Genomic DNA, 20588 nt, shown 5'->3' with positions numbered 1-20588 from the left:
ATATGTCGAATAAAGAGCAAAAATCTGATGATTAGTGTATCCGCCTTACCTATCTTGTAATTTACCTGAGTAAACCACGAGTTACCATGACTTCCATGGGCTTCGGCAAGGATTCATACAATTTATTGATGAAGTCATCAGGAACGTCAAAGAAAGCAGTCTTGCATGCCTCCCAGAGTTCATCATCATTTTTGGGTTTTGTCTTCCATGCTTCCTCTTTTATCCTACCCCAGACATGCTCAATGATGTTTAGGTCTGGTGACTGGGCTGGCCAGTCCTGGAGGATCTTCTTTGCCCTGGGGAACTTTGAGGTAGAGATTGAAGTATGCGATGGAGCACCATCCTGCTGCGGAATTTGTCCCTTTTTATGGTTAGGAATAAGCCTGTCGCAATATGCAATAATTCCATTTATCGCGCGATATATAAAAATGAAGGCGGTAACTTTTCCGCTGCGATTTATCGCCTCGCGTGTACGTGTGTGTGCGCGTGCGGCAGACGTGCTGTTAAAAGTTCGTTACCAACTGCGCAAAATGCATCTTCGTTCCAGGTCCGCCAAAAACTAGCGCCGGAGCCAATTGTTCCCATTATATCCTATTGTTCAACGTATACCGGCCGCGCCAGTGCTCCGGAGTGACTGTGGACCATCTATGGCGCGCCGGTGTTGTTGATGTGTGGGCGCTCCCGTCAGGAGTGACATTTCACGTGGGGCGGCTATTTTTCGGCACAACGCTGGATATTTACAATTAAGTCCGCCAAAACATTGTTACCGACTTGGCTGCTACGAATAACCTCACTTTGACAACGAACAGCTGAATGAAATTACCGGTAAGAGCGCTGTGCTTCAAACTCGTCCTGTATATGAAAGCCCTCATATGCTGGTGTTGTGTAGTAATGAGCAGACGTGACTTCAGCGGCGCTTGCTAACTTTTTTAATGCGCGGTTGCGCGCACACACTAGATATCATGAAATGGCAAACTAGATGTGCTACTCTCCATGCCATTGGCTACGTGAGCCCAGAGTGATTATGGGACATGTACGTAGTCCATATACTACATCGATGAATTCTAAACTGTCATTTGTCACATGAGGTTAAGAAGGCCAAATCAATCCATACCAGTGACTATAGATAATGTTGCAAATATTGTTAATTCAGTACGTGACACAAATGGATTTGGACCATAAATAGGATGTCTTGCTCATGTAGTAAACCTAGCTACTAAGAGAGCTGTAGCAATCAACGGTGTGCCCTGCCTCACTTTACAAACAGTAAAGATTGTTCTCAGCACTTTTATACATTTTTTTTTTTCATATCAGTAAGAAGTAAGCACATAAATATTATGCACTAAAATGCATGTTTATATGATGGCAATTTAATTTTTGCTCTTTAGCAAAAAAAAAAACAAAAAAACAAAAAATACAATTGTTATATATTTTTTTTTACAGAGCATTAAATGTATTGAATCGGATCGAAAATCGTGTCCCTCGTATCAAAATTCGTACCGAACCATGACTTAACTGTATCATTGCATCCCTATGGAACACCATTGCAGAAGCTATGACGGGAAAAGTTTTCATTTTTCTAAATGCTGAAGTTGTTAAGTGCAATTTTTTTTGTTTTGTTTTTTTTTTTTAAACACATTTTATTTATTCTGTGTTTCTGTGCGGTATCAATATTGTTGTTTTTTACTTAAGAGGTATGGTCTATTGTTTTTAGCTGTGATTTCTTAAAAAGTATATTTGAATTTAAGAGTAAATATCGCGTTTAAATGGGTGTACTTCATCTATTAATATATAATGTATTCGCACTGTCTTATTGTAAATTGGTTTAAAAAATTGGGGGGGGCGCAATAATATCGCATATCGCAATAATTTATGAGAATAATTATCGCACACTAAAATTTGTTATCGCGACAGGCCTAGTTAGGAATGTAAGAGGCAGCTAAGATTTGTTGATTTGTTGAAGACTGCTTTCTTTGATGTTCCTGATGACTTCATCAATAAATTGTATGAATCCTTGCCGAAGCCCATAGAAGTCATGCAAAATATTACATTTGGATCTCACAGCACCACTACTTAATTCGCTTATGTTATGTAACATATTTTTGTATTTGAAGTACATTTTTTGTTCGATTTTTCACACTACTTTCTGTAGGCGACAAAACTTTTGTCTTTCCAAAATTTGACTTTTATTCATTCATTAAATGATCAATCTTTTTTCAGTGAAACAAATATATTTTTGTACATTCAACATCATTTGGGAGGGTCTTAGCTTTCATCTGAGCCATTTCTGAAACCAATTGAATAATTAAAAGTCGGGTTATTAGCAATTGTTTCCACAAACTCGATAAGCGACAAGACTTGTCAGGGACTGTATGGTGTTGTACAATTACTTTTAGAAGTTCATTTTTCTCAGAAAGGTACCCTTAACGTGTTAGTAACCACCTCTGATGACTCTAAATGGTTCGGAAACATGAGCATTCCAAAAATGTCCGCAACAAATAATGATTTTGTTTTACAACCATTTTTTTTTTTTTGCACACAATATTTACATTTGGGCTTGGCATTTTAGGTATGTGGTGAGAAAAGACTGACTATTACCTGACATGACTGTAGGCGACAGGCATTTGACCAGTTTGTCTGCTTCTAAATTAGCCTCAAGGGTTAATCGTTCCTTTCATTTAATGGAATTTTTTAGGAACGAAAGCTGCACAGAAATCAATTATAAGTGCCATTGATGGTGCGAAACGTCAAATATATTTTGAAAGGAAGGATCGCTGTCAGCCTTCCCCGTGGAAATAGATTGGACGTCTAGCGCCGTCAATGGCACCGAAACGTGAGCATTTACAGCCAGTCTTCCCAGTTTAAATAAATTTGATGTATATCATTGTCAACGTCAGGAGATGAGTTAATTGTAAATGTACTCATGTTTTTTACATTTTTAAACTTTTTTTTTTTTTTTTTTGATGAATGTTTGATGAATGAAAAATAGAAAAACCGTAAATATACATTACGAATTTATAAAGTCTTACTCAGATTATTTGTATTAAATCTAGTTAAATAATTTTCTCCATCTTGTCAGATTATTCCACTTAAATAAACATTACTATTGGTTCTTATGAAGCCCATTAATCTAAAAGTTGGTCATTTTTCATGTAAATCTAGAAAAAATTGCTTTCAAATGTTTTTGGACAATATCTATTCTTAAATTAAGAACGTTTCTGACAAACAAGCTTTTTTTTTTTTTTAGGTACCGTATATGAATTTATTGCTTAAAATAAATCTGTTAATCTTACTTTCAGTGAGCTATTTTTTTTATTTCAAGAAATCAAATTAAGATTTACTTGAACCACTGGCAGATAATTTCAATAAATTGTAGTAGATTTACACTAAAATCAAGGGAATTTAACTCGTGTGTGTGTGTGTTTTTATAATTTTTAATTGAATGGAAAAACATTAAGTTAAAAAAAAAAAACTTTTTATTTTTCATCCTGTTAAAAAGCAAAATAGGATTTCAAAAAGTGTTATTCATTCTTTAATCAATATTTATCAACTTTAGAATGTTATTTGTATCATTGCATCGCCATCAACGGCAGCAAATGAGTTCGTTAAAGCAGTCCTGTTATATTTTATTCTAATTATAGAAGCAATTTGTCAGCAATGTAGTCCTTGCCGTACGTGCACGCAAAAAAAAAAAAAAATCTAGGTAAATTATGAGGTGTGTCCATTTTTTTCTTTCGTTTTCTGTAGAGCCAAGAGGAATCACAGGTTGGGCGTTTCAAGGAGGAGGAACTTAAAGTAACCAAACGCATCGGCGAACTGTCGCAGGTTGGTTCAGTCGGAGGAAGTTTCATGAAGTGTTGGCTGCACAGATTTCTCATCGTCGTTTCGGCACGATGCTTGCACAGGAAAACGAGTTCCTGCGCTCCTCCTTGCGGGAGGCTCAGACCAGCATCAGCGTCCTGCACTCGGAGCTGGACAAGCTGAAGAACATGTACGCCGACGAACGTGCGCAGCATGAACGGTAAGCATTCACCAGCTAGCCGGAATGACCAAAACGGCTTCATTTTTTAATTCTCTGAGCTATCTTCATTCATGTCTCTTATGTTTTCTTAGAGAAACAAACCAGTTAAAGAAGATGGTGATAGAGTATGAGACTTCCGCCAGTCATATTGAGATTTTGCAGTAAGATTTTGTTTCTTTTATTGAAATGAAAAATGAAATGAGAAAATAACTGAACAGGAATTTCATCACAAATGTTCAGCCGCACGTCAGCTATACGCATACTGTATTTTTTTCATGTATTGTATGCCCTTTTTATATTTTAAGTACTGGCAAAATTTCTGTCCCATATCAGTTAATCGAATAGATTATGCATTCATGATTTTTCTAGCAAGAAGTCTTGCATCATAGGGAAGGAATTTCAGTGTTAACTAATTAACTAACAAGAAGATTCCTCGACTCAACCGTCATGGGTTTATTTCCCGAATGACTGGAAATGTTAAAGAAAGAAAGAAAACAAGCAAGATCACTCTTACAGGCCAAAAGCTGTGTGCGCATGCCCTCGACTGGCGCATTCGTTTGCTGCTGACATAGGCGGATCTATTATTCAGGTGAAGTAGCCGATCGCCTTAGGCCACCAACCAGTAGGGGGCCCCCAACCAGCTGAGCTTGCCCCAACGAGCAAGGTGTTGTGCCACCGGAGCCAGCAGCACCCTCAACTATTCGTCATGTATAATTATGTCAGCATACCAAACAAACAAATAACAAAACAAAAAAGAAAGCGATTTGAATGCTGCATTTATATTATCCCTCCCCCACACACAGGTACTACAATGGACTGTTCCACGACGACGGACTGAGTATCAGTCGCCTAGCTTCATTTAGCGCCGTTTAGCTCCACTTAGCTGTTCGTTAGCTTCACTTAGCTACCTCGCGTTTTTCACGCCACTAAGCTCGCTAGTTTTACAACATACTTGCTGCTTTGTATGTCGGCTATCGTTTATTTCGAACACATGAGCGAACGTGCTCTCCATGAGAGCCAAAGTGCAATGAGCGAGGGAGAAGTTGAGAACAGGCCGCTCACGCCGCTTTTAACTTTCTTCTTCTTCACACCGAACATAAAATACACGACAGCACACCGTGTGGTGAAACAATGCAGTACATTTCCAATCAGTCATGCAATAACACTCAACAGCTGGTTAACAGCATTTGCGAACGAAAAAAAAAATTAAATCTATTAGTGACACTACAAGCAATGCGGAAAAATGCTTTTTTACGGAGTGTGAAGCTTTCGGTTAGCGGTTTAGCGAACGTACCTCCGGTGAACATTTCAAAATAAAAGCAGGTCATTTTCGTCTTATAAATATCGATTTCTGGAGTTAATCCCACATACCTCAGAATTAATATTATAATATGTAGAGTAAATACTACAGAATACAGATTCTACACCAAGAATAGCTTTCAAATGACACTCTTTATGACAAATATGATTGGCAATGAATAATTATTATAATTATTATACTATTATATATAGTAGTATACTATAATAATCATGCTAGAATTTTTTTTTTTTTTTTTAATTAAGAATTGTTTTGAATAATGTTGGAAAGGCAAAGTCAGTGTTCTGAATCTGTTTACTTTCCGTTCTTTTGCACTAGTAAATGCTATCAGCATTTAAACTCATTGTTTATTTGTGATTAATTATTATTTACATCATTATTTTTACTTGAATAAAAAAATTAAGTGTTCCAAAATGTTTTTGTGAATTAATAAGCGTCAACAAAAATGTCATTGCTAAATTAGTAAAAAAAAAAATATATTAGATTTGTCGACTAATCGTAATACTAGTCGGCTGACTAATCAGGAGAAAATTTGTCGTTTCGGACTGCCCTAGTGTACCGGAACATATAAGTATATTCCAATGCTAAATTTGAATAAATACATTGAACACACACACATTTTTTTTTGTTGGGGGGCGGGCGCTGCTTTGCGGTTTTTCACTTAACACTGCGGGTTTTGGTCCCCATTAACCCCGAAAAACTATCCTGTCATCATACTCGTTAGATAAGGATGATGATGATGATTAAGAAATACGGTATCCACTGTTACTGTTGAGAGTTGATCTGCCTTGTCTCTCACATCATCACCTCTTCATTCTTCTTTGTCCCATTTGTTTTTCATCTTTGTCAATTTACATGAAGTGGCTAATTTAGCTTAGCACAAAAACATGTTGCTTTGCTTCACATAAATGACAACAGAATAAACACACCAAAATGATATCAGACCCTCTGTTAAAATGTGAAAACTTAGATTTTGTTTTATCAAGGGTTCCCAACGATATGTAGTGCAGAGGAGGTGTGTAGCACTGTACACCTCAAGGATTCTTTTCCAACTAATGTTCTTTTTGCCTGCTGCTTCCAGTAAGTCACCACTAGGGGAAGTGAAGCGCACATAGCAAAACCAAAGAAAAACTGTACAGTCCTGAGTTACAAAAGTGACATCTTGTGACAGATGAACAATATATCAGTTTAGAAAAAAATCAAACTTAAAAAGTAATCAACTTAAGATCAAGGGACAAAACACTTGCCTGGCTCTGCCAGACTATTCTCCCTGTATTTTTCAAACACTGAGAGAAATAGTCTGGGAACCATCCCATTAACGGCCTTTCGAGCAGGTACAAAATCAATCGACAAATCCGATTCGTTTATTTGCGTGACGTATTCTTAACGAGCAACGTCACTCTTGCGCGTCGAAAGTAGTCTCCAACACAGATGGTGAACGGGAGAGCCGAGAATATGTTCCAATCAACGGTAAAATCCGTTTTAAATGACCAAAAACACATCGACACGAGTCATTGACAAGTCTGTCTCGCGCTAGCCATGTTGAATAAACTCCGCTCTCTTCGTATGTTTACTTCCGCGCGCAAGTCCCTCGTCATCTTACTAACGTCACGTCTGCCTGTCGCTGATTGGTCCACTCCGCTGTCTGTTTGCTGAGGCTTGCTCCCCCCTGGAAATTGTATCCGCGTGAATGGTGGCCAGACTCAATAGCTGGAACAGCGGTGAGTCTGGTGTACCAGGCAAACAAAACACTCCCCGCCTGACATCTGCAAGATGTCACCTCTTAAATAACTTTTAGAAATGCCATCTAAGAGCTATAGAAATGATCCCTAAAAGTAGTCACGCAATCCTCACTTTGCACTGTAAACATCTTTCACCCTGGCACCTACATACTCATTCATTTCTCCGGGGAGTGTTGGGACGGGGCCATACAGTCCAAGCCCGGCTCCCCTGATTTTAATGCATCACACACTAAGGTTGTGGGATGGATGGGACCTGTTGGGGGCGGGGGGGGTTATTGCTCACGGTTACCTCCTCACGGCAGGCCCCGCCATTCCTGCACCTTTTTTAACGCACCACACACATCATACTCCACTGGATACCTCCGACAAAGGAGTGATGGGACGGGCGGCTGGGTAGAAATTCCATGCAGCGGTCCCACTGCCCCAAGCAGAGCTCTCCTATTTTACTGCATACATTACACTACCCTACCCACACAATCCCATCACGGTGCTGGTAAATGGCTGCCAGCTGGGAACCTGGCAGCCACAGTAATAGAGTGGTAGGTGGGTCCCACATTTTTTCCTCTATGGCGTGGCCTCCCCTCTGCCTGCGCTGCCAGCCGCGGGACTGGGGGGAGGTCGGGGCTCCGATCTCGCGGCGGCTCCTCGGCGTTCTCTTGCTTCCGCCTTCCCCTTTCTTCTCTGGGTCTTCCGTCGCCTGCTGGACGCCGGTGTATCAGCTGGATGTCGCTTGCTCCGGCGGGGACCCTGCTCTGCCCTGGGCTTGGTGGGCGTGCACTGGGGGTCCCGCGGCGTGCTGTGCCTGTTGGGGGGCTGCGGCTGTGGCTCGTGTGCCGGGTGGGCGGACTAGGATAGGGGCGGGCGTGGAATTGGAGGTGCGTCCCCTCTACCCTTCCATGAGGGCCAGTTGATGAGAGTGCGGGTGGATCCCATGGGGGGTCACAATGGCTCCTTTGCTGGGCTGCGGGAGGAGGGATGGGCTGCCTGCGTGGGTCCCGGTGTCATCATAAACAAGTTATGTTGAATGATCACAATGGGAGTAAGTCATACTCTCAATGTGAAAGATTAAAACTATTTAGACCAACCGGGCACTTAGACTTCCATTCTCAGTGTCAAACAGCTGAACAGGACAGGTTTAAAAAAAGAAAAAAAAAAAGTAGAAATATCACCTAAAACAAATGGTGCAACACAATAAATGCCTGCAGCATAACACACTCTAAAACATAGGCAAAAGAATGTTTAAATGTTTACTCCGCGAGCTTTCAAAAAAATAAAAATCTTTGTGAAAGTGCACTCCTGTGAAAAGAAAATTCATCATATTCAAGTTCAAACACTGATATTTACATGCGAGTTAAAAATAGCTCAGTGACAAATTCACAATCAAGTTAATTGAAGGTTCATATAATTAAAAAAAATAATCGAGAAGTTAAGAAATTAATATAAATTATGCAATTCTTTTTACCCTATTAAAACAATCTTAATCGTTTGGAACCGGAACCGTTCAAATTCAAAAGATTCCCAACCCTACCAGATGTTGCCGCCCGCAGCACACAGCCAATAGCGGCTAACGTTAGTTTACATTGAGTGATGCTGGGCTGCTATAGGTGTGCAAACACCACAGTAATGGTGGCCAACCACTAGAGGGCAACGTACATAAATCTCGGTTTAGTCAAGGGGCACGTGACAGATTGCAGTAATTAACAAATTGTTTATTATTTCTCTGCGGCCCGGTTGTAAATGCGCCATGGACTGGTACCCTGTCCCCGTTGGGGTTGGGGGTCCCTGCAGAGTTGCTGAGCCTATTACATGAACGTATTATGCCAAAAAAGTGACACTGTCCGAAATCATCTGATTTAGACCAGAACACTTGAGTCATTACCTGACTAAAGTGCATGAGTGCCCTCTAGTGGAGAAAAAAGTTATATCTGAACGGTATAATGGAGTCATCAGGTTGTTGCAACATCTCATTGGTGAAAATTGTTGTGCTACTGTTGGCATCTCTGGCAAAAATGGTCAATAATAAAGAGGACAAATGTAATGATTCTAGTTTAATCCAAAGTAACGGAGTATGAGTAGAGTTTCTTGTCAAGTAAAAAGCATTTTTCGCACAAAGTTTATCGGGTAAATAACTGAGTAAATGTAATGCCTCCCACCTCTGATCATAGTTGAGTCATGTTTTCTCGTCATTGGAAAATAATGAATTCAAACTTTTGCCCACATGACCCAAAATGAGGTGGACACCGGTGCGAGTTGTTTGTTTTTTTGTTTTAATTACCAAAAAAATAGTCACTTTAAAGTTGAAATTGAGTTTTTAGGAGGACGGGGGGTTGGAGTAGATGTTCTCATTAGTTTTTCTCATCATTGAAGTTTGTGGTTAATTTACAATGTTGTCAGAGTAGGAACATAAAAAATTGTGTTCCAAAAAGTCAACTATCCTGAAAATAATCATCTGTATTTCCTTGCAGGGAGAGGAACAAGGAACTTTATGACAGCAACGAAATCTTGCGCGCCACCTTGGAAACAGAAACGAAACGCAAGGCAAGTTCCGTTTCACTTTAAAAAAAAAAAAAAAAAAAGCTTTTTTTGAAGCAAATAATGACAAGAAGTTCCCCGTCCCATGACCGCAGCTCCCATTGAACGATGAAGTCCCAGCTCAAAGGAAGAAGCCCATAAGGCAGAGTACTCAAAAGAGGTGAGGTCACATCAGAAGCTGATTTCGGATTCGGCCCCCCGGTGGCCGAAAAGTGTCATTCCATGTAATTGATTTTCCTATATAAATAAAAGTTGTAAAGCAATAAAACTTAAAAATGAAAACAATGGGGAGGGCAATTCTATTTTTCAAATTATTTTTTTTAATTGAAAGTATATATATATATTTTGTTTTTATTTGAGGCAACTTTTTTGGGATTAAATGATTTAGACACAAATGTCCTACCCATAATATGCCCCAAACACAAAAAGGGTTGATTCATTCAAAGAAAACTTTTTCATTGGAAAAATTAAGTCTTCTAATTGAAAAATTTTTCAATCTCAAATATTTTTTCCGCATTCAAAAACTTTTTCCATGATTATTTTCTTTTTTTTTGGTTGAAGTGATTTTTCTTTTTGAAAATATATATTTTTTTGAAGCAACTTGTTTTTTGATTGAATAAATAAAGACAAAAATGTCCTTGCCAAAATGTGGCACAAACACAAAACATTACTTCAACCAAGAAAGTTGCTTCAATCCAAAAAAAACCTTGACTTCAATCAAAAAAAAAAAAAAAAAACAAAAACAAAGAAAAATAGCTTTCACTTGCATTTTTTTTTTTTTTTTTAAGTTTCAAAGGTATTTTTGCAATTAAATACATTTTTTTTTTTTTTTTGGATTGAAGCGACTTTTTTTGGTTTAAAATATATATTTTGATTGAAGCAACTTTTTGTGATTGAAAATTAAAGACACAAATCTACCTCCATATGGCTCCGCCCAGGTGATAGAATTTTTGACTGGGGTAACTTTATTGGCACGACACCGGCGGGCGTACCATATTCAATGGATGATGATCTTGGCGGAAAGTATTGCCTAAGCAGCCTGATTTAGAATTCCCATTAAGAATGATGGCAAACAAAAAACACTCATTTTCAACTTATTATTATAAATATTCTTTTAAGTTAATTTTATTGCTGACACTGCGTTTCGGGGTCATCAACATGTTATGCCCCCTTTACCCCAAAAGTCAAACTCCGCCTATGGGTCACATTGCCTAAGTGTTTTATTTAGCTTTTTTTTTTTTTTTTTTTTTCCTCTTAATACTGGACGTCTATTTTGACAGAAGTTTTAAGCCCCTCCCAGTTGAAATGGATTGGACCTCTGTTGCCGTCAAGAGGTGTTTTCAAAATCAAGTTCCCTCTTTTACTAACCGTCACAATACATACTCTGTGACCTGGGCTGGCAGTGAATGTGTTAAGCTAATGTTAACTTTTAAATAGATGTCCACTGTCCCCAATTTAACACATTATGTGATACTGAACTGAAAAGTACCGAAGAGATAAATGACAAACTATACATGAGTAATTGCAATTTTTTTTTTTTTTTTTGTACAAGTTTGAGCATAGAATCAGAGAAATCGACCATGTCTGAGGTGTCCTCGTGGGCCGAAAAGTACCTGGACAGCGGCGTCTCTCTGCCGTTAGACAGCTCGGCCAGCGACTTTGACATGGAAACTGACGATGGCCGAGACTCCACGGAGACCGTCCACATCAGCTACTCGGACCATGAGGTCAGGGGTCGCGCTTGTAAAGATCACAAAAAGCCCGCAAAGAATAATTCAAATTTCTTGTGCCTTGTAGTTTTTGGACGCCAAATCTGAGGCGGGGCTGTCTCTCTGTCAGAGTTTTGCAAGCTCCAACGCATCTGCCTTTCGAAAGCTGTTGCCTGCTTTTAATAATGAGGTAGTCACACCTGTACTTGCGTAGAAATGACAAGTAATTTGCATGGAATTCTATTAATATAAGACCTGCAGTCTAGACAGGAAAATAACATTTGACATGATGCTATTTAACTCATTGGCTACCATTGACTAGAAATAGTCAATCCATTTCAATTGAGAATGGCTTATTTACAATTGTAGCTGGGACTGGACAAAAAAAGTGTACTTGAAGTTTTAATGCAATGATTTATTTTCTCCAGATGTTTGTTTTTTCAATCAAACAAACAAAAAAATTTTTTAGTTTTAGCTCAGTAGTCATTCCTGAATAAAACACCAAGTAGCACTGGTCCCTAATGTGCTCCAATACAGCAGGTATCATACATTTATTGCACTTTTTACACTGCAAAAACTCAAAATCCTATCAGTACTTACAGTTTAGACTAACTTAAAACTTAACTAGAATTTAAGAATAGCTTGACACAAATGTAAATTCAATTGAAACATGTGGGAAAAACACGTAGCTTTCAAGTGATGTGTGTTACCAAGCATAATTAAATTTTTAGGTAAGATATGTTTTTTTCTAGTCACATCTGAGATGCAATTGTTGGCTGTTTTCAACAATGTACATCGAAAATAAAGACATTGATTGACTGAAAATGGTTCAATATTACATGAAATGTCTTTTTTTCTCATGTATATTTTTATAATTGCTCTTTACCTAAAAAAAAAAAAAAAATCCGATTAATCGATACAATTTTCAGTCGATTACTCGATTACTAATATATTCGATAGCTGCAGGCCTAGTATGTATGTGTGTATATATATGTACCTCGACATACGATCGCTCCGACACACGATATTTTCGGCATCCGACGTAAAATTTGACACGGCATCCGTTTCTACATCCGACGAAATGTTCGAAATACGACGATTGATGACAGCGTCGCAATTTCATTGTTTTCCCGCAAGACTGACGCACGGCGAATTTTCTTGCAAGAGAAATCAACATGGGTTCCAAGAATATTAAAGCAGGTGATGATAAAAGAAAAAAAAGTTTGGTTTACCATTGAAATGAAGTTTGAATGATGGAAAAATATGAGCGTAGGGTGCACGTCTATGAACTGCTTGACAATAATCCGACGACCTCTGTTCTCCAGTCTTTATACGTTAAGGTGACAATTATTATTCTAGTATCATCGCCAAAGACATCACCGGCTTTGTCAGGTTTTTAATCATTTAATTCAGAACTATTGCAACAAAACACGCGTCGCCAACTGATAGCAACAACAGGACGTGAAAAGAGAAAGTCAACTGCACTCTCTCACTCTGCCGTCAGCCCCACGGGGCGTTCAGGTACACTATGTAAAATACATAATGTATTTGTTTTGCTCTTGTAATTGCTTTTTGCAATAGTAACAGCAGTATTTATTAAGGATTTTGTTAAAAAAAAAAAAAACAAGCACTGAGCTAGTGTTACTAGAAGAATGGAACCATAATGATGCCCGTCCCGAATTAATCAGACCAAAACTTTCTCTTCATCAACGCGTTGGCTTGTTTTTTTTTCCCATGAGAACATAGGTCTTAGCTTTCTTTGGGTGGCCAAAATATGCCTGAGCATAAAAACAACAAATTGCAACTCTCCACCAGGGGGATCTAAAACATGTAACATGCAAACAACCTGGCATTTTTAACTTATTTAGTGTAGGTTTTTGGGCTGTGGAACGAATTAATGGAATTATTATGTATTCTTATGGGGAAATCCTGCTCGACATACGACCATTTCGACTTACAAACAAGGTATTGGAACCAATTAACTTCGTACGTAGAGGTACCACTGTATTTGAATGCATTATTTAAATCTCTCTGGTTACAGTATGGTGAACAAAAAAGAAAAAAAACAATTAGCAATTACTCGCAATTATAATGTGTACTCATTGCCCAGCCCTACTAAAACACACATTTCTATTGACTTTGTGTGTGCTAAATACTACTCTTAATTCCTTATCTGAGCTGTTAATCAGATTTAAAATGTGTCAATTGCCCAGCCCCAGTTGTGATCAATGCAGAATGGAGGTTTTCTTCATAAATTCTGGCGATTTCACCACACGTACACCTTTTGATTTGTCTAATCTTATGTTTTGCGAAGAATGGGGGCGAGGATGTGTGCGACATGGATGACACCGCGCCAATCTACAGTCTTGTCTTGGCCGGAGACTCCGGAGCGGGCAAGTCCAGCTTCCTGCATCGACTGGCATTCAACCAGTTTAGAGACGACATACAGACCACACTAGGTATGGAAATTAACAACAAACTGTTGTTGCTACAAAGTCTTGAACTTTAAAGACATGAGCTTACTTTTGCAGGTGTCGATTTCCAGATGAAAAAAATGATCGTAGATGGACAAATGACCAACCTGCGGATATGGGACACAGCTGGACAAGAAAGGTGCCGCAATCTTTTGTAATAACTGGGTGACTGCCATCGGCAGTTCAAATGGATTAGACGTCTATTGCTGTCAATGGCAGCCCCCCCCAAAAAATAGGGCTGTCAAAATTAACGCGTTAATGGGCGGTGATTACTTTTTTAAATTAATCACGTTAAAATATTTAACGCAATTAACGCATGGCCGGAACGACCCACTCAAGCATTGCCGCGAACAGACTACAATGGCGTGGTTTGAAGTATATTGAGAGCCAAGGGCAGAGACAAGCAAGTGGAGTGGACGCAGGTGTTACCGGCACCCGTCAAGGGGGCCGCTGTTATTCTCAATGTGACCGGCATTGTCAGATTGAACAGTGAGGAAGAAAGTGGTCGAGCGAGAGAGTACAGAAAATGTGCAGTTAGCGCAGGCTCAAGGGCTGCGTCCCCCACATGCTTTTGTTAGTAAAAGTACCCACAAAAGCCATCCAACGCCTCTCGGTGTTTATATGTACGCCACCGTCTTCCTCAGGAGGAAATCGGACGAACCGAGCCAACTGATGACAATGAGCCAGCATGAATCCCCGGTCCGTAGCACCGCCAATTACCAAGAAGGGCGAATTGGTAACCCAGGCATTTATCGGAGCCGCGCCATTTAACGGAATAAGCGTTAGCATCTCTTCCACAACTGTTATAACTATTGTGACAAGCGACATGGGGAAGATTAATTGGAGATTTTTTTTTTTTAACACCATGTATTGTACTCAACGCAGAGATGATATACCATTTGCGACAACTACTGTGACTTATGGTTGCTTAAATTCCCATCATGCATTTGGCCAGTTAAGAACTTTTAAGTCGCAACAGTATCATTTAGTGAAAGCACAACAAAAATAATATTCCTATCTCTCAAAAATAAAATAATGTTCACAAAAAGAAAAGCGCTCAATGCAGAGATCTGACATTCCCAATCAAAATAGCTATGAAAAATAATACTCTATTCAAAGATTAAGTTTAGGTTAACAAATACACTAGATGGCAATATTTAGTCACAATGTACAAACTATCAAAATTACTATAACTTGTACTCTGTATTTGTATTACTTGTACTCACCTTTATCTTTTAAGTATTACAAGTCTTTCTATCCGTGGATCCCTTTCACAGAAAGAATGTTAATGTTAATTAGGGCTGCAGCTATCGATTATTTTAGTAGTCGATTAATCGATAAACCATTAGTTCGAATAATCGAGTAGTTGGATAAGGAACATGAAAAATTTAATTACCTGAGCTGAGCCTCAAACGGTATAAAAAATAAATGATCTATGTACAACAAAAGAAAAATTGGTGCTAACTTGCTAATGCTAACTTTTTTACAATGCTCTTAACAAATGGTTCAGACACATATTCCCACAAAAATAGGCTATATATACCTATAAACTAAATTACAAACGCATAAAAATGCAAATGCAAAAAAAACCAGTAGCTTAAACAAAATTTAGCCTATGTTGGTCTTGGCAGGGAGCACCTGGATTCAGCCATGTGAATTGAGGGGGACTAGAAGGCAGTGTATCCACCCAAATCAATAAAACTAAATGCAAACACTTTCAAGATAAACCATTACAACGTCACTTTAAATAAACGAATACTCGATGCAGCAAAATTTAATTCGAATATTTTTTTCTAATCGAATACTCAAGTTAATCGATTAATCGTTGCAGCACTAATGTTAATGCCGTCTTGTGGATTTATTGTAATAATAAACAAATACAGTACTTATGTACAGTATGTTGAATGTATATGTCTTTCATTCCAACAATAATTTACAGAAAAATATGGCATATTTTAGAGATAGATTGAATTGTGATTAATTACGATTAATTAATTTTTAAGCTGTGATTAACTCGATTAAAATTTTTAATCGTTTGACAGCCCTAATAATAAATAATAATATATAATAATAAAAAGATGATACATGCATCACAATAGGTTTGTTATTTTTGCAGGTTCCGGAGTATTGCTAGGTCTTATTTCCGAAAAGCTGAAGGGGTCCTGCTCTTATACGACGTGACGTCAGAACCAAGTTTCCTCAGCATTAGAGACTGGCTAGATCAGATTCGGGTACTTTCCACGACTCCTATCCAATTACCCACAGCTTAATGACAACAAAACCACAAGTTGTTTGTTCTTCAATCAGGATTCCGCAGATGAAAAAATCCCCGTTTGCATTATTGGCAACAAGGTAGATAAGAGAGAACACACGCCCGCTAAGCGCTGTGTTAGCACTTCGCACGGAGAAAAGTTGGCTACGGTTAGTCAGCCTTTTTTTTTTGTTAATTTGTTGTTTTTCATTTAGGTAACAAGCGTGTTTGCTCTACTTTTGCAGGCGTACGGCGCGTTGTTCTGCGAAACCAGCGCCAAAGAAGGAACCAACGTGGTGGAAGCGGTGCTTCATCTGGCCAGGTTGGTTTCATTTGGTGCTTTTCAGTGTTAGATATAATTTTTTGGGGCCCCTGATACCGATTCCGCTTACCGGCTATGTTGTATCGGCCAGGTTTTTTTTTTTTTGTTTTACAAACTATTTTTCTTTTAGTATTAAATTACTGCATACTTCAATGTAAAATAATAGCTATCTTGGCTTAGTCGGACACTGCTTAACAATCTTTGTGTTTATCTGATTTTGGTGACAATAAATGTGTGAACTCCCTTAAAACTTGAGACTTAAAACGATATCAAAGACTTGTCAATTTGACGTCAAGCCCACTAGTGGTGCAATGATTAATTGATTCTCAAGTAATGAGATTTGAAAAAACCTTCAAATCAAATTTTGCTGCTTCGAGTATTCGCGAATTAGGGTGGAATTGTAATGGTTTGTGTTGAAAGCGTTTGCATTTAGTTTTATTGATTTGGGTGGATACACTGCCCTCTAGTGGCAACAATAAATAATATAACTCGTTTAACATGGCTAAATCCAGCTGCTCCCTGTTAAGACTAGGGCTGTCAAATGATTACATTTTTTAATCGAGTTAATCACTGCTTAATAATTAATTAATCGTACTTAATCGCACTTCAAACCATCTTTAAAATATGCCATATTTTTCTGTAAATTATTGTTGAAATGGAAAGATAAGACACAAAACTGATATATACATTCAACATACTGTACATTCAGTGCCCTCCATAATTATTGGCACCCCTGAAAAAGATGTGTTTTTTTAGCTTCTAATTATTTTTTTTAATCTTCAAATAATATGGGACCTTAATGGAAAAAAAAGAGAAAAATCCAACCTTCAATACAAGTGCATTTATTCAGTGGGGAAAAAAATCCCACACAAAGAAAAAATATTTGACATCAAATAATGTGTGTCACAATTATTAGCATCCCTGGTGTTAATACTTTGTACAACATACTTTTGCCAACAAAACAAGGTCTGGGGACTGAGATGGCCATGGGATGAGCTTGATTTTGTGTCTGGTGAACCATTTCTGTGTAGATTTGGCCATATGTTTAGGGTCATTGTTTTGCTGAAAGACCCTGTGACGACCCATCTTCAACTTTCGGGCAGAGGGCAACAGATTTTGATTTAAAATGTCCTGGTATTTCAAAGCATTCATGATGCCATGCACCCTAACAAGGTTCCCAGGGCCTTTGGAAGCCAAACAGCCCCACAGCATCACTGACCCACCCCCATACTTCACAGTGGGTATGAGGTGCTTTTCAGCATGCGCATCTTTCGTGGCACGCCAGACCCACTTAGTGTTTGTTGCCAAAAAGCTCAATCTTGGTCTCATCTGACCAAAGCACACGGTCCCAGTTGAAGCCTGGGACCGCGTATAAACCTATAAACCTATAAACTAAACTATAAATTCTGAATGTATTAAAAAAACATTAGCTCAAACAAAAACTTAGCTTACGTTGGTCATAACAGGGAGCAGTTGGATTCAGCCATGTGAAAAGAGGCAGACCAGAGAGCAGCGTATCCACCCTAATCAATAAAACTAAATGCAAACACTTTCAAAATAAACCATCACAATGTCTTTAATTAAACGACTACTCGAAGCAACAAAATTTAATTCGAATATTTTTTTCTAATCGATTAATTGTTGCAGCACTAGAATAAATACATTAAACAAAAACATGGTTTTTTGGGGAGCGGGATCATGGTTTTTCATTTATCGCGGTGGGTTCTGGTCCCCATTAACTGTGAAAAACGAGGGATCTCTGCACTCGCATTGTGGTTGTTCGTTGTTTTATTAACTCCCCCAGGCCAAAGCATGAGTTTTCCTATGGTTAAAGCAGAACTTTCACATATAGTAACATAGTGCATATCTCATGAACAATGAGATTTTTGTCCTTTGCCCCTTTTGTCCTTAAGTGGGTTAAATCAATTATAATAAAAGGAAACTAATGAAAATTGCTGCTGTAATTTCATTCTTTTAATAAGCCGTATAAATTGCATGATCCACAGTTTTGAACAGGTGTGACACTGGTGTGTGGCCACAGTGTACACAACTGATGTTGCTCACAGTGGTCCTCAGTGGGCTTAGGGAGCTTGTGTGTCTGCTCACACATGAAATCAGAGGGAACATTGCTTGCGTCCATGTTTTTTTTTTTTCCTTCTTTTTTTTTTTTTGAGAAAATAAAAATTCTAACAGTCTCTAAATCATGAAATTCTAATTTTATCAAATTTGATACATTTGGCAATTTGGCGGGTTAAAGTTGCATTTGTCACTGGCGGCCATTCTGGGTAGGGTGACTGGCGGCTAGAAACGAAATCTGGAAGAATACATATTGCATAGGATCTGCGCGTTATTTCTTAGTACTGGCCGATGCCGTATCGGGCCCCCTTCCGATACTACCATATTAGTGGTGCAACACTAGTTTTAATTCAAATTTGTATATTTGACTGACTCCGTTCTTGTTTGTCGCCTGTTAAAAGGGAAGTGAAGAAGAACGTGAAAGTGGTGAAGCCTAAAACATCTCCGGTGGAACTGGCTGCCGACAGTGCAAAGAAGACTTTTGGCACATGCTGCCGACTGTAGTTGGATGGCACGATAATTTTTTCCTCTATTTTCGATATATATACATAGTCATAATTTTTTGCAATGAAGGATTTTTTTAACACACATGCTCCTAATATTTTCTCTCCATTGCCTGGATAAAAGCACTGTCTTCTAAAAATACCAGTATCCTATATGTAATTTGATATCACTATTTTTGTATTTATTGGTCCTACTGGTATAGTAAGGGTGCAAACTTTTTTTTTTTGTAAGATAGAAACTGCACCTTTACATTTTCTTAAACATGAAGGGTAAAGATAGTATTTTGGAGCTATTTTAATAAACCTCACTGCACACTTTTTTATATAATAGTATAAACACACTGATCAAAGCACTTTTTTCCCCTTTTTTATTACAAAAGTGTCAACATTTTTGCAAATAAAATCTGGGAAGATTAATTAGTGTCAGAATTTTGCTTTTCTTCATTTTTCATGTAATAAGCTTTATTTACTGTATAAATTTTCCATTGTCTGGTTCTTTATCAGGGTCCGCCCCCCACCAGCCTATAACAATACTATAAAAAAAAAAAAAAAAGTATAAATATATATAAAGAAAACACATTTCAACCACATCTGCTGATACATTTGAAAGCGCAATGGTGACATCTATTGGTTGATATATGAACTCAGCTCTACCAGTGCACCAAATTGTATGTCTTTTCGTTTATATTTTATTAAAATTGTATTTCAAGAATATCTTCATTAAGACTAGCATTAATAAATTGCTCATGAAACATAAGTCAAAACATGGTGGACCGCAGATGGGCTTCTTAATCACCAGGCTTTGCAAGTTTTCCGGGTGCAACCTTGCCTGTACAGAATGTAAATGTGCCACTTTGAACTAGAATGGTGTAAGCTGTTACTTGTCATTTTACATGAGACTGTTTAAAAAGGTTTTTTTGGGTGTGATGGGTACAGCCATCTTGGAAGTTGGATTTGACCCAATGTTGCACTTATTCTTTGTAAGAAAACATCACCCTTAACATAAAAATTTGGAAAAAAACAACAACCTTGATTTAGGACATTTTCTCTATTCTTTTCTGTGCTTAAAACAGGGGTCCCCAAACTTTATACTGTGAGGGCCACATAACTTTTCCCTTCTCTGATGAGGGGCCGGGGTCAGTTTGTAACAGAAAAAGTGTGACGATTGCAGGAGTGCCTAAATGTAAAAATGTATTGTTTTTCAGAAAGCTACAATCAAATAACCCTTTCTGGATTCTTCACGGAACAAAAGTAAATACAATAAAAATAATACTATAATAATTATTAATTAAATATATAATAACCAAATAACCCTCTCTGGGTTCTTCACAGAAAAAGCCAGGAAATAAATAACACAAGTAAAAAAAAAAAAAAAAAAAAATTGTTCAGGGGGCCGGACCAAATGTGCAGGCCGTAGTTTGGGGACCCCTGGCTTAAAAGGACAAAAAAATGGAGTTAGCACACTACTCAGTTGCTCAAATAAGGGAAAAATGACATGCTCAGTTCCTTGCGGTGAGAATGACTGATGTCACTAAGCTGCCCAGCGCCACCACCAAAGCTCCGAGTATCAACTTCCAGGAGATGGCCTGAAATACAATGAAATGAGCTTCCACAACAAAGTGAAGCCGTTGATTAGACGT

At 38.2% G+C, this 20588-nt stretch overlaps 2 protein-coding genes across 5 annotated transcripts in view; one reads left to right on the top strand and one right to left on the bottom strand.

Annotated features, from left to right (window-relative positions):
- The window catches only part of rasef2 (RAS and EF-hand domain containing 2), a 39693-nt gene extending 20328 nt beyond the window's left edge, over positions 1-19365 (top strand). Inside the window, exons 5-18 of one of the 2 annotated variants that reach the window (XM_057836238.1) lie at positions 3748-3825; positions 3906-4021; positions 4114-4182; positions 9547-9619; positions 9709-9773; positions 11166-11340; positions 11411-11512; positions 13637-13781; positions 13854-13935; positions 15913-16027; positions 16104-16217; positions 16293-16369; positions 18847-18971; positions 19010-19365. In XM_057836238.1, the coding sequence (XP_057692221.1) occupies positions 3748-3825; positions 3906-4021; positions 4114-4182; positions 9547-9619; positions 9709-9773; positions 11166-11340; positions 11411-11512; positions 13637-13781; positions 13854-13935; positions 15913-16027; positions 16104-16217; positions 16293-16369; positions 18847-18949 (1314 nt within the window). In that variant the 3' untranslated portion in view covers positions 18950-18971; positions 19010-19365. Of the gene's footprint in view, positions 1-3747; positions 3826-3905; positions 4022-4113; positions 4183-9546; positions 9620-9708; positions 9774-11165; positions 11341-11410; positions 11513-13636; positions 13782-13853; positions 13936-15912; positions 16028-16103; positions 16218-16292; positions 16370-18846 lie in introns of both variants that reach the window. The other variant, XM_057836237.1, reaches the window with a different exon arrangement.
- The window catches only part of fkbp16 (FKBP prolyl isomerase 16), a 168858-nt gene continuing 158707 nt past the window's right edge, over positions 10438-20588 (bottom strand). For all 3 annotated transcript variants that reach the window (XM_057836243.1, XM_057836240.1, XM_057836241.1), the window contains one exon: positions 10438-20534. In XM_057836243.1, coding sequence (XP_057692226.1) covers positions 20448-20534 — 87 coding nt within the window. In that variant the 3' untranslated portion in view covers positions 10438-20447. The remainder of the gene's footprint in view (positions 20535-20588) is intronic.

Source organism: Corythoichthys intestinalis, chromosome 5 (assembly GCF_030265065.1).
Source record: "Corythoichthys intestinalis isolate RoL2023-P3 chromosome 5, ASM3026506v1, whole genome shotgun sequence".
In the NCBI taxonomy this organism is placed as follows: domain Eukaryota; kingdom Metazoa; phylum Chordata; class Actinopteri; order Syngnathiformes; family Syngnathidae; genus Corythoichthys; species Corythoichthys intestinalis.
This window is presented reverse-complemented; position numbering and strand designations above follow the sequence as displayed.